We start from the raw sequence: 14,310 nt of genomic DNA, 5'->3' as shown, positions 1-14,310 counted from the left end.
AAACCGGCAATGAAAATAGGTTACAGTGTAACTTAAAAATGACGACATAAGAAATAAGTGACTACAACAGATTTAATATTGGTTACCGTATAACCGATACCGTAACCAGGTCGAAGGCTAAGGTTACGTACAACTAGAATGTAACTGAAATGTAACCTTCTATGATTAACACTGGTGGTAACTGTTTTATTCAAACTGAAACTATTCTTTGATATTAAATTAACACTTTCTTTTCACAACAATCACTAAAAAATACCTTTTCCCGATATCAACAATGTGAACAATGAACAATGGCTGCTTAAAATCATTTCATGCAATATGCCGAAAACGATACAAAACTTCAAGGACGATGGTGTAGTAGTTAGAACCAAAGGCAAAATGGCTATGAATTTTACTGTGATAGAAGTGATAGCGAAAACAACTTGATTTTTAATGGTTTCTAGGTGAATGCTCCACTAATTCATTATTGCTAAGAATAAATTTAAAAAATCAAAAAATTAAAATTTAAATTTTTATATTTGATTTACAAAACATCAATTTTTCAAAGAAGTAAGTAACGAAAAGCTATATTAAATAAGAGCGCGTGAATTTTTCAAAGCTAGAATCATGCATTTCACCATAAATTTGAAACTGCATTAAAATTTGTGTTGAAATAATAATTTATACACTCTTCTATATTCAACAGTTAAATTTACTGCTTGACGTTGACAGCCATAGATTGAAATAATAAACCTGCTACATTTTCGCTATGCAATAAAAGTTACAAGATAACTAATTTGCCACCAATTGAAAGTCAATTTACAGTTTATGTGTAACTTCAATAGTAACCATTTTGTAACTATACATGTTACATATTGGTTATTGAGTAACTGTTAATGCAACCAGATTTAGTTACATAAGTTGCGCTATTTCGGTTACACAACTGTTATATTTTAGGTTACTGTAACCGAAGTTTTACATTTAAATTTGTCGCATATCAGCCGCTGCGACTCAATTGTGATAACGTGTGCTACTTGGGACAGGACAGTCCATCCTTTTGCTGCAACCCTCTGCGCGGTTCGAAAAGACTCGAGAGTGTCCCAAAAACGCGTACGTAGCAAATCACTCGCTCCAGAGTAGCTTCGATCAGCCGCGTCAGTTTGTCCGGAAAACGGCACTCGTGCATTATCTGCCATAGCTGTTCTCGTTCAACTGTATCGTATGCTGCTCTGAAATCCACGAAAATATGATGTGTGGGCACGTTGTACTCTCGACATTTCTGAAGGATTTGTCGAAGAGTAAAAATTTGATCCGTAGTAGCACGGACCCTTATAAAACCTGCCTGATACTGCCCTACGAATTCTCTTGCTATTGAGGATAAACGACGCAACAAAATCTGGGAGAGCACCTTGTAGGCGGCGTTGACCAACGTGATTCCGCGGTAATTATAGCAATCTGGCCGGTTGCCCTTTCTGTAGATGGGACAGACAACACCTTCCTTCCACTCCTCCGGTAGTTTCTCCTTCTCCTAAATCCTAAAAATTATCCAATAAAGTGCAGTTGCAAGCGGCTTTTGGCCCTTTTTGTAGAGCCGGGCGTCGGTCCTTTCTGACGGCTCTATTATTCTTTAGCTGACGAATTTCTCGCCGGATCTCTTTGATATCGGGAGCCGGCACGCTGTTATCGCTGCCAATTAGTTGGACGAACCATAGTTAACAATTGTGTTCGCTGTGCACGTTGGAAGGCTAAAGTGGTTATCAGTTGATGGGCAGTTTACTTGCGGTTCGAACAGTTTGAACGCGTTTGAAAATGTTGGTGTGGACTTTGGACTATGACCAATCACAATAAAAACCAGCTTACTACGATTGGTGGAAACTGTGAAGGGTCATAGAGTAGGGCGGGGCATAAGTACGACGTTTGAAGTTGTCATCAATTTTCGTTAGATATAAAGAAGGACAACAACAAAATATATTTTATAGTGATGCAGTAACTCAATGTCTTCACATTCAACTATAAATCATCTGGAATAATAGTGTTATGCAAAATAAATTCTTCGTTCTTCTGATCAAGTGCCGATTCGCACTTTTATCCCACTAGCGGGGCAAAAGTGCGAATACCGTGGGGCAAAAGCGCGAAGCTCGAATCCATGAAATTAGCACAACAGTACCTAACATAACCATATTATCTTCAATCTGTGTTTCGGTAAGGAATATTCTCAATTGTCACCTTTCCTATTTTGCGCTGGTGTATTGCAGCCTCCGTTAGATCGAAACTTTTCCAAACGTTGGTTTTTTGTTTCATCAGCGGAAAAACATTGTTTTCCTTCGGCCAACATCTGTAGAGCACACAAATGAATATTTTTTCATGAAATTGAACTCAAAATTTGATTTTCATGCAAAAATATTTATCCAGAGCAGTGCCAGGAAACGAATAGTCTAACTTCTCTTTTTCATTTTTCGCATCTAACTCAGATTGAAAATTGAAATAAATCATTTAAATCACTCATAGAAAAAATTAAGGTCGATCATTTTGCTCTAGATCAGTGATGTCCAAACTGCGGCCCGCGGGCCGCATGCGGCTCTTAAATATGGTCCTTGCGGTCCGCGGACTGGTTTGATGGATGGTGAATGGGAATTATAGGTCGAATTTATGAATGTCAGAAGCCATTTCAGGCCGCGGATCTATTGAGAAGATCTGATTTAGCCCGCATTTTGCTTGTACCGTGGCCACCACTGCTCTAGATGATCTTTTTCTTCAAAAGTAAGAAAGGGAAAATTCGCGGAATATTTTTTTCGCAATTTACCTGAATTCTTGTTTTTCAAAAACATCAACATATCAATTTCAAACCAAATTTCGTATGATATTACACGTCACAATTTTAGTCAAAAGTTTAGGTTTTCTTGCCGCAGGAACTGATCCCTATAGCCAAATCAAACATTTTTTCACGAACTTATCCGCTAAAACAAACTTGCATCCGTTAAGAACCATCCCGCGAGTAGGAGCTTTGAAAAACTTGACCCCCGATAATTGGTTGTAATCGACTTTCGCATAAGTTTCACATCCATGATCTATCGCGCTTCGTCAGCACCTAGTCGTACAACTTACATGCCCGAATTCTGGTCATTTGCTCGGTACCACCCGTAGCCTTCCAAATTCGCCGTACAGAGTAGCAGCCATCTTCAGTTTTTTCTCCAAATCAATCTGAGATATTGGTATTAGCCTTAACTTTCCGAAAAAAAAACTTTCTGAATGATCTTTACCCGCAGTTGACGATCAAGGGTTTCACTTGGTTGGTTTCACGTTTGCTATGCACTTTGCAGGCAGTCGTGAAAATTTTCTAACATATTTTGTTAAAAAGTTTTTGATAACTCACGCCACTATACCTTTGGGATAATCCAGCAGTTTTGCCTGCGCCTGAGTTGACGCCGATGGATTTTGGCTTTGACTGTGTCAATCATTTTTATTTTCTCCTCTTGCATGATAAATATTTCGGAACCACATTAGTTTTAGACTACAAAAAATATCAATCAAGCAGAACTGTTTACAAGCAACATAACGCAGTCAAAAACTTGCATATCCGACTGAGAGCACCGTTATCGCCAAAATGAATTGCCCCATTTCTAAACGATCTAATCTTAAATTATTTAAATTGTGCAATTGTCTTTATCGAGACCTCAAAACGGTTTCTCAAATAATCCGACCAGTTGAAAAAATTTTCGGTCGGGAAAACCATACATAAACCGGGAAAAACCGGGAATTTGAAATTAAGTGGCCACCCTGACTCATCCGCCAGTGAACGATATGGTTTTGGCTGCTATGCCTTTTACTGCCCATCGTCAGTCGGTCAGCGGCTTTCGTTGGTGACACATCGGTTTATTATATTTTCTTGCCCAGTTAATACCATAATAACACAGGCAACGAGGAAAAAGTTGAACTTTTCGTCATTGCGGACGACCAACAAAACAAATGGTGGGAATAAGTTTTCTGGTCACGGGCGACATTTTCTGCCAAGGATTTAACGTATACTATATTAGTACTTTGATAAACGTTGCGTATGTAGGTTGTATACATGAAGAATCGTATTATTACATACATGGATACATCCTACTATCGCTACGAAGAGACTTACGTAGCCCTACGTCACCCATGCGGTCGTGTCTTGTGCACAACCCATCAGATTTTTTGTTTGATTATAGTCACTTTAACACTTCAGGCCATTCGTGACTCATTTTAATGACTTGTCCCGGATGATTAAGCGTCCCGGAAATGACCCACGTTGATTAATTGTTTTATCGTGTATCGTATTTAGCCAGAAAAAAAATCTGATCACTTTATATTTACATACGTACCTACATCAAATAGTTGAATACCTATATCAACCATTGATGCCGGTAACTAATCTTTTCCTAAATTAATATTTTTTTATAGCGAGCAAAGCTACGAAAAGCAATTTCTGAAGGACTTCATCTATGTGGCGGCAGGGTCTCCCGGTGCTCGGTTGGCGGCCTGGCTGCAACCGGAATCACGCCTGGATCCGAATAAATGTGAAATTAAAATGTCACAAGAGCCACTACGTTGCGGTTGGCCTTCCCATTTTATCATTGAAACACGAGACCAGTATGGAGATGAAATTTTTGTGCCCGGAATTAAGGTAAGCGATATCACGCCGGCTTAAGCCAAACAACTAATAATAATGGATGATACATTTCGTATATTTTTTTTAGATCGAAGTAAAGGCTTCACTTGGAAGTAACATTATTTCCGAAAGCAACAGGAAACTACATATGAAATCGCGCAATGATTCGCTCTATTTGGGAGGTGCTGCACTGCCTCCTAAAATGAGCTATGAGTGTACGTTTAAAGAGAAGGAAAAAAGCTGTCTTAAAGCCATAACCGCTATGAAACCATTTCAACCGTACTCATTTGAAGAGCTGCGCTATTGTAATACGATACAAAATAAAACCACAGAGATCCTGACCGCAAACGATCTGGGTAATAACACTTACGGTGTATTCTGGACTCCGAGTGTACCGGGCAACTACAGCTTAACTATAACGATCGATGGCGTTTGTGTGGAAGAAATTTACCGAGTAGATGTAATCGATGCCGGTTTGCCGCCTTTATCGCAAGAAACCACATTGAAGAAAGTACAACCGCCGACTAAGTTGAGAAAGTTCATTGCAAAAAACTCCGCTGGCTTGCGAGTTCGACTGCATCCAACGTTGCAATCCGATCAAATCGGAATCGTTAAACTGAACGGTATAGTTTCTTATATTGATGAGGTAAGTTTGACATCGGTTAGCGCTGAAAATGATGTAATTGTAATTTTGTACCTATAGATGGAAAATGACGATGGCTTATGGGTTCGACTATCAACAGAATCAATCCGCGAACATTGCACCTCGAGTTGGTTTCCCACTGAAGCTTGGTGTTTACAGTACAATCAGCATTTGGGCAAAACGTTGCTGCATCCCATTTTGGAATCGAGCTCCACCAAAGCTTTGATGGAACAGGTAGATCAAAGCAGTCCCACAACTTCTGATGCTAATGAAGAAAATGAGAATACTATCGATTATTTTGATTTTATGAAGACGGATCATCCTGCTGACGAGGCATCATCTACAATTGATGAGGAGTTGGCGACTGCTAAACTGCTCCAGATAACGGAAACTTCTGAAGAAAGCTCCGTCAATGCACCGAATATTAATATCGGTAATCTGAACCAGAGTAACATTGGGGCGGCTATCGCCGGTGTTGTCGGTGGTGGCGCTAAAAAGATGCAAGCTCTGCAAAAATGGCTTAAAGGAGACAGCTTCGAGGAGAATGAGTCGCCTAAAAAGCGGAAAAACGAAACATGCGAACCGAGAAGTAACGGTAATCGGTCATTCGATCGCAGTAGAAGCGTCAGCCCAGAAATGTTTTCTCGTATTTATACTTATTCGCCAGATCAATTTTCAGATAAATAACTCATTTTTCATTTCCAGTACGGCGATGTGATTCATCTAGCAGCACGAAATCGGATGCATCGAAACATTTACCTAACAAGGGGGCATTAAAATTGGATGAGAATGTGGAAGTAAGTATTTCGTGATCTTGTTTGATTTGTACAGTCACCCAGGCGAGCGGAGTCACCCAGGTGACTGTGAGAATAGGGCCCATAATATTGTAATTTTGGGATATGTACTTGCATAACTTTTTACTATTTCTCAGGAACGCAAATCGGTAGAAAACATTATAGCTCCCCCAGAAGGTACATACTCTACCGGAATACCGTTTAATAAATCGCTGAAAATTGAATCGAAAGAGTTGCCCAAAAGAGCGTTATCTCCTTCGATTGCTGAAACACTACGAGCCGTGTTCTCGGCCTTTCTGTGGCATGAAGGTTTAGTACACGATGCAATGGCTTGTGCATCATTTCTAAAATTTCACCCTAGCATATCGAAAAAGGAAAGCGAAAATATGCCAGTTGGGAATCCTCATGAACGTCTGCTGACAAGGGAACAAAAAGTACTGCAAAGACATTCAGTAGAAATATCTAACGCCGGTACTTATCTGAACATACGTCCATCAACGTTGGAGACTTTAGCTAAAATTGGAAATTGTTGTGTCCATAATCGAAAGCTTCGCAACAGAAATGTAGGTTTCGTACTGTAGTTTTTAATTAAAGCTAAAAGATTATTTCATTTATTCTTTCTCAGGCTGATATCTTAACATACAGAGATGGAGAGTTTCCTCAACCAAGTGCTCTGCCGCCTGCATTACGATGTTTAGTGTATGTTTGGGACCAACTTTGCTGCAACTTCATTCACCTAGTTGAAACAAATTCCAACGATAAGGAAAATGATTTGTGAGTGTTAGAGTAATGTTTAAAATTAACGTATAACCAAAATAACGTATCTATTCCCTAAATCAGTAGCTCATTGAAGTCGAACAAACCGGGTGAGGAAAAAGCATACAATGCTAAAGGCGTGACTCAGAAAAAAGTCGAAGACGGTTGTTGGTGTGAGCTGTGTGATGTATTTTTACCGATTCCTGTAACGTATCATATGAGGATCGTACATCCCGGCTGTGGCAAGTATGCCAAGGGAAAAGGTTACAATTCGATAGGTGTTTACTGCGAAGGATGGGCTGGAAATTGTGGTGATGGCGGACAAGGCGTTTCCAGCTGGTACCTGATGTGCGAAAAATGCCGACAAAAGTAATGGTTTCAAATTATGATTATGATACATTCGAATAACGGAGCATTGTTTTAGATACGTTAATTCTGCTAAAGTAACAAATAACGTTAATTATAATGAGGGGAATAATGGCGGACATAAAGCAGATGGAGGATCTAACGTCATGTTGGGTTTTGGAGCTGAATCGACGATTCCTTCCGAATTATTCACTATAATGAAGGAGAATTCGTTTTTTCTGCTTGAACTAAATTCTTACAATGGAGGTTAGTTGAATACAATGAATTACAGCATTCTTATTTTTATTGGTCATTTCAACGCCTTATTTCTAGGTCTAATCAATAAACCATCAAACGGAGCAACAGAAGTAGGCATACAGGAGCAACCGAATAACAGCAGGTATACAAATGTCGATTTAAATGATTCGTATGACTCGAGCTATTATTTCGATGAAAAAAATGTAAATTGGAGTAGTGGAGGTTTGTTTTATTTGAAAGAGGCTAAGTAATTGAAAAAGATCAACGCAATTTTATTTTCTATTTCAGTAAAAAAGGACTCAAACCGAATTTTATGTGACACCTCGTCTGAACTAATGTGGCCACCACCCGAAATGTTGTCGTGTTTGGAGGCACTGGGAGCTAAAGCCAATAATGATCTTACTTACGATATGTTTGATATTAATATGACCGCCATGCACGCCTACGACATAAAGGTAGCATGTCATTGCATTCCGATTACACAAGTAACTAATATTCTATCCAAACAGGGGTTCGACAACGCTTCGATGGAGATGGCTGATTCATACGGAAAAAATGTTCAAGTATCCCCTGCTATCCCATCGACTAGCAAATTTCACCGCAGTTTTTCGATGGGACAAGGCTGGCATACACCACAAAACAAAATAGGCAATGATTTTAATATGCAGCATAAAATGGAAAATGGCACGAAACCTGAAGTTACAGGCAATGTTGTCCTACGACGTAAAAAACAATGCACGTGCACTAGTGGAGACTCGAACCTGCTCAACTATCCCTCCATTAATTTACAGAAATTAGTACCAGAACACTTGTTAAACAATAGTTTCTCCAAAGATTCTACACCAACCAGCAGGAACAAGCATAAAGTAAACAGCAAAATAAATGACAAAAATAATATTCAAACCAATCCTCGAGCGGCCCTGATGGCGAATGGAAAACGTCCTGAGGAAATCAATTTTTCGGAATTCCTGGAACTGTACCACAATAATGCCCGTGACAATAGCGAAAAAATCAAAAATGCTAATGAGAAACCAGAATCTGCCATAGGATCGGAAGGTTCAAACTCAGCTTATAAGCTAGATGCACAAGTCGGTGCCTTGTCACTTCTTAACAGACCGTCGATGACCTTCATGCTGGAAAAGCACGATCTGAAAAAACTACGCCATTTAATGACCCGAAATCTTCGAAAAACAGTATGTAATATCTACAGTTTACAAGCGTTAAACTGGTTGTTGAGGTCTGTGACGCAACCAATTGGCCTGCATGACATCATGTGGTGGTTTATTTCCTCTCTATCTTATTCTACGCATGACAACGAGGATGAACCAAAATTGGACGAAGGCGTATTGGGACTTGAACATCCGGGATCAAACCAATTTAATGGTCCTCTTTCGCAAACCCTTTCCCAAAGCTTACATTATCTGTTGCAAACAATTGCTGATCTAACCTTACTTTTACCTTCGGGATCTGCGCTTCAGAAAACAGCCGTACAATGTTTCGGGCTCAAGTTCAAACAGTCCGATCACCAATTTCTGCACCGGTCGCATGTGTTTGGCAACATTTCAAAAATCTTATCCAAATCTGAAGAACAAAATGAAGAAAATCTGGTACCCTCGATGGCAATGCTAAGTTCATTTCCAAATCAAATAGATGTTTACCCAGAGGACTGCATAAAGATCAATTTACTCAATGACATTACGGAAATATTTGATGTAAATATTTAAATTATACCAATATTTTAATACCATGAATTAACACATTTTCTGGGTGGAATTTCAGTTGGTCGTATCATCACGGCCAGCCCTTGCGAACTCGCTGATCGACAATTCGACAGAAACGTTCTGGGAAAGCGACGAAGAAGATCGTAACAAACCGAAGATTATCGAGCTTACAATGAACCGCACAAACTATCATTGCAGGGTTATATATGTGCATATCGACAACAGTCGAGATATTGGGGTAAGTCGAGTGAAATGAATTGAAATTGAAACAGTAGATAATTTATTTTCTAGTAGCGTACAAATTAGTTGTTTAACAGTTAAGCAACAGCAGTGTTGAAATCTTTGACGGAGGACACAAGCATTATCAAACATTAGTGTAACTTTAAAGAAAACTCGTTTAGCACGTCATCAATTCAACCTCCCCCCCCCCCTCCTCTCACGTTTCCGCTCTTTCCCTTCCACACCAAAAAAAATTCATTACCTTCTCCTACCGTCCCTTCATCAATTGTAAAAGAACTTCCGTTTAAAAAAAAATATTAATTTATATGCCAAACCATATTTCAAGGTCAAGACTAAAAACACGAGGTTGGTCTAATACTTACTTAGTTGGCCTTACGTCTTATGACAAGGGCTACCTAGCATAATTCCTCCATCTAGTTCTGATCTCGCTCCACCTGGTCTTACCTCCTCGCTCGCTGTGCCCCTGTTTGTCTTGTTCCTACCGTATTCGATCCGAAAACCATTTTTGCAGGATAGTTGTCCGGCATTCTAGCAACAAGTCCTGCCCAACGTATCCGTCCAGCTTTAAACACTTTCTGAATACTGGGTTCGCCGTAGAGACGCGCGCGCTTGTGGTTCATTCTTCGCCTCCATACACCGTTCTCTTGCACGCCGCCAAAGGTGGTTCATAGCAGCGTTCGAAAGCTTTGAAGGAAGGGTAAACTCCAATACACACAAGCACGCATAAAATTTAATAAAGCATATCGCTCACTCAATAGCGATTATAGCAAATGCAGTGCAGGTCATGCAGCAAACACCCGGGAGATATTACAATAGATCAACTATACTGGTCGCAGTAATGAGTCCACACAAGGGAAAAAACATTCAGCATTCGAATTCCATAGCGTTTCCGAAATCTATCATACTAACCGTTCGTAGCAGCAAACGTTACTTTGTTGGAATATTTCTGCTTTTACTGCAACATCAAGAACATCAACTCCGCTTTTATTTTCACAGCATCGGGTGTAACTGTGTGCTTTTTATTCCTGATCAACAAATCTGGCTACCTTTACCGTACGTCTACCTGTTACGCCAGTCTCGCTGAATTGATTTTCGGCTGTACGAATTGATTCTCTATTGCGGGAAATATTGAGAACCGTCTATTTGCAAATGTTGAATCTTCGTGCAATTTTGTCAAGAGAGAAACCATCCGAATCCAGTAGGTGATAATTTCAAGTTTTTGCTCCAAGGTAAGTGTGTGTTGATAGATGGAGGCGCTGACATCACTGTACCAAGTACAGTGCGATACCTTTAAATTTTTTCAATCTTCTTTGGCGTACAATTAAATAAACCAACACGTTGTTTTTCGAATCAAGTTTATTTTTAATTCTCTTACGCTGAAAATCCGTTTATTGTTCGTGATTCCACTGTCGCGGGGACAATTTCTGCCGACAGGTTATCGGCCCAGTAGAGAATTAGTGATTCGGTCGGTTATTCGAGTATAAAAAATGTTTTTTCACCGCGACGTCGGTTTGTGGTTATGGCGGATCCGGGAAAATTTACTATCGCCAAGCTCGGCAACAGTAATTATGCGACATGGAAATTCCAGATGGAGATGTTTCTCATACGGGAGGAACTCTGGCACGTCGTAGAGGAGGAAAAGCCGGAACCAGTTCCAGATACCTGGAAGAAAGCAGACAAAAAGGCCCGCGCTACGATTGGTTTGTGCATCGATCAGAGCCAATATACGCTGATCAAAGATAGTGCTAGTGCAAAGGATGTGTGGAACGCGTTAAAATCGTATCACGAAAAGGCAACTACAACATCCCAGCTATCACTGTTGAACCGTTTAATTGACTCCAAGGTGACGGAATCCGGTGACGTTGAAAAACATCTGCTGGAGCTAGACGTATTGTTCGGACGACTGGAGGATGCAGGCTTGGAGTTGGCTGAGAAGCTGAAAATAGCAATGGTGCTCAGAAGTATGCCAGACTCGTACCACACCCTGGCATCGACATTAGAAGCTCGTCCTGACGAACAGGTAACAATGGAATTGGTACGTTCGAAATTGCTTCAGGAGTATCAAAGGAATCTTGATCGAAGCGGCACGAATCGAACGGGGGATGAAAAAGTGCTAAAAACACAAAAGGTAAAAACAAAAACGTGTTTTTATTGCGGCAAAGCTGGGCACTTTAAAAAGGACTGCCGTAAGTGGCAAGCTGAAAAGGGCAAGCAGAATGACACAGGTGCTTCCGAAATTAAACCGGCTAACAAATGTCAACAAGCAAAGGCGAAACAAGTGACGGATGCAGAAAAAGATGCGGTTTGTTTTTCGGTGTTCGAGAAGAAACAGGTTACGTGCGTTGCGTCAAAGGTTAGCCAACTATGGACACTTGACAGTGGCGCTTCTTGTCATATGACAAGTCGGGAAGATTTTTTCAGTAAACTTGAAAAGCTTTCGGGTGTGAATGTAGTAATGGCAGACGGAAGCAGTGCTAAATCAAGTGGTCATGGTAGGGGAACAGTAAAAAGTGTTGACAGTGCTGGCAAAATGGTTGACATTGAACTTGAAAAAGTGTTGTGCGTACCGCAGTTAGATGGAAGTTTGCTGTCAGTGAGCAAGATGGCTGACCAAGGGTATACCGTAACCTTTGCGCGTCATAGTGTAGAGATCCGTAACTCATCCGGGTGCGTTGTTGTTTTGGGTGAGCGGCACGGTGATTTGTATTACTTGACAGAAGCTGAGCGTGTTTCGATTGCTGCTGATCATAAGCATACGGTAAATTGTCAGCACACATGGCATCGACGACTAGGTCACCGCGACCCTTCTGTGTTTCATCGCGTCGATAAAGAAAGGTTAATGACGGGAATAAAATTGACGGACTGTGGTGCCAAATTTGTATGTGAAATTTGTCTAGAGGGAAAGATGGTACGACTGCCATATCCCCAGCAGTCACAGAAGAAAACTACACAGCCACTGGAGCTCATACATACCGATTTGTGTGGGCCAATGAAAAATACTACCCCCGGCGGTAATAAGTATTTTTTGACGCTTATAGACGACTATAGTCGATACGTCGTGTTGTACTTGCTGTCCAGTAAGGATGAAGCGAAAAGTTGTATTAAGAACTTTGTGAGATTGGTGGAAAACCAATTCGGAAGAAAACCTCAGATAATTCGTTCGGATCGAGGCGGTGAGTTCGTGAATAAAGATCTCCGAAGATTCTATCGTGACGAAGGGATAGAAATGCAGTTGACGGCTGGATACGCACCTCAGCAAAACGGTGTGGCGGAACGTCGGAACCGCTACCTACAAGAGATGGCAGTATGTATGCTGTTAGATGCTGGATTAGATAAGCAGTACTGGGGAGAGGCGATCGCGACTGCTGCTTATTTGCAGAATCGACTGCCGTCACGTTCTGTGAGTAAGACCCCGTTTGAGTTGTGGAAAGGTAAGAAACCAGATATTAGTCATCTCAGGATATTTGGATGCGAAGCTTTTGTGCACATTCCAGATTCAAAGCGAGGAAAGCTGGATAGTAAAGCGGAAAAGTTAATATTCGTGGGCTACGAATGTGGTTCGAAAGCATACAGATTCTTAAACAAGAATACCAACAGGATTGCGATTAGCCGAGATGCAAAGTTCGTCGAGCTAGGTTCTCATCTTCAGGAGGAGAAAAGCACAACGTCGTTGGAATGTGAAGAGAAACAAGACGAAGTTGAACTTCAGTTGTCTTTCAGTGATGACGACTCACAGAATGAACCAGAAGAGTCGTGCGCAGGTTTTTCGGATGGCGATGACTCGAACCTGCAGTATTTTGACATCGACGAGTTAAACCACAATGAAAATGAAGAACTAGAGCAACGTCGGGTGCAACGTCAAGGTGCTGCCACAAAGGCTCAATGACTACATTGTCGGTGTAGCCAAAACAAATGAACGGGAACCGTTGAGCTATCAGGAAGCAATTCAGAGTGCGGACAAAGCAAACTGGATGCGAGCAATGAATGACGAGTACAAATCTCTAATGGCAAGTAAAACTTGGTCGCTTGTGCAGCTGCCTCCGGGGCGCAAGGCTATCGGATCAAAATGGGTCTTTAAGCAGAAAAAGGATACTTCTGGAAATGTCGTACGCCACAAGGCAAGGCTTGTTGCCCAGGGCTACGCGCAAAAGTATGGCACAGATTTCGGTGAAGTGTATGCGCCAGTTGCCATGCAATCCACTTTACGAGTGTTACTTACAGTCGCTGGTCAGAGACAATTACATGTACGGCATATTGATGTTAAGAATGCATACTTGAATGGGACGCTTGAGGAAGAAATCTTCATGCGACAGCCCCCTGGTTATGCTGTTGCTGGAAAGAAAGAATTCGTATGCAGATTAAACAAAAATTTATATGGGCTTAAGCAAGCGGCGAGAGTGTGGAACGAGACCGTGAAGACTTTACTACGAAAACTGGGATTTCAACAATCGGAATCCGATGCTTGTTTGTTCACGATGAAGCTAAACAATGAGTGAATTTATTTACTTATTTATGTAGACGATATGCTCGTAGTCAGCAGAGATGAACAATGGGTCGCCAGTTTCGAGGAAAAGCTACGTAACGAGTTTGAAATTTTGTCACTTGGTGAAGTGCATCAGTTTCTCGGCGTGAAAGTTACCAAGGATACAAATGGTATCTATTCACTCAGTCAGAAAGCGTTCATTCGGGAAATAGCGGAGCGATTCGGGCTGGAAGGATCCAAGAAATCTAATATACCGTTAGATACGGGTTATTACAACGGCAAGGATAGCGAACCTATGGAAAGCAATGAGCAGTTTCGCAGTTTGGTTGGAGCGCTGCTCTATGTGACAACCATGACGAGACCCGATATTGCTGCAGCAGTTTCAATTCTAAGTCGGCGATCCAGTAGCCCAACGCAGCGTGACTGGGTCGAGTTGAAACGTGTTGTACGATATT

At 41.0% G+C, this 14,310-nt stretch overlaps 1 protein-coding gene across 1 annotated transcript in view; it reads left to right on the top strand.

Annotated features, from left to right (window-relative positions):
* Positions 1-14,310, top strand: part of LOC128746021 (E3 ubiquitin-protein ligase highwire) — an 85,165-nt gene that overhangs the window by 62,174 nt on the left and 8,681 nt on the right. Inside the window, 12 exon segments of the mRNA XM_053843073.1 lie at positions 4,408-4,630; positions 4,704-5,261; positions 5,319-5,904; positions 5,964-6,055; positions 6,190-6,615; positions 6,654-6,832; positions 6,896-7,177; positions 7,233-7,420; positions 7,487-7,633; positions 7,700-7,866; positions 7,921-9,123; positions 9,191-9,370. Coding sequence (XP_053699048.1) covers positions 4,408-4,630; positions 4,704-5,261; positions 5,319-5,904; positions 5,964-6,055; positions 6,190-6,615; positions 6,654-6,832; positions 6,896-7,177; positions 7,233-7,420; positions 7,487-7,633; positions 7,700-7,866; positions 7,921-9,123; positions 9,191-9,370 — 4,231 coding nt within the window.

Source organism: Sabethes cyaneus, chromosome 1 (assembly GCF_943734655.1).
Source record: "Sabethes cyaneus chromosome 1, idSabCyanKW18_F2, whole genome shotgun sequence".
Lineage (NCBI taxonomy): Eukaryota > Metazoa > Arthropoda > Insecta > Diptera > Culicidae > Sabethes > Sabethes cyaneus.
This window is presented reverse-complemented; position numbering and strand designations above follow the sequence as displayed.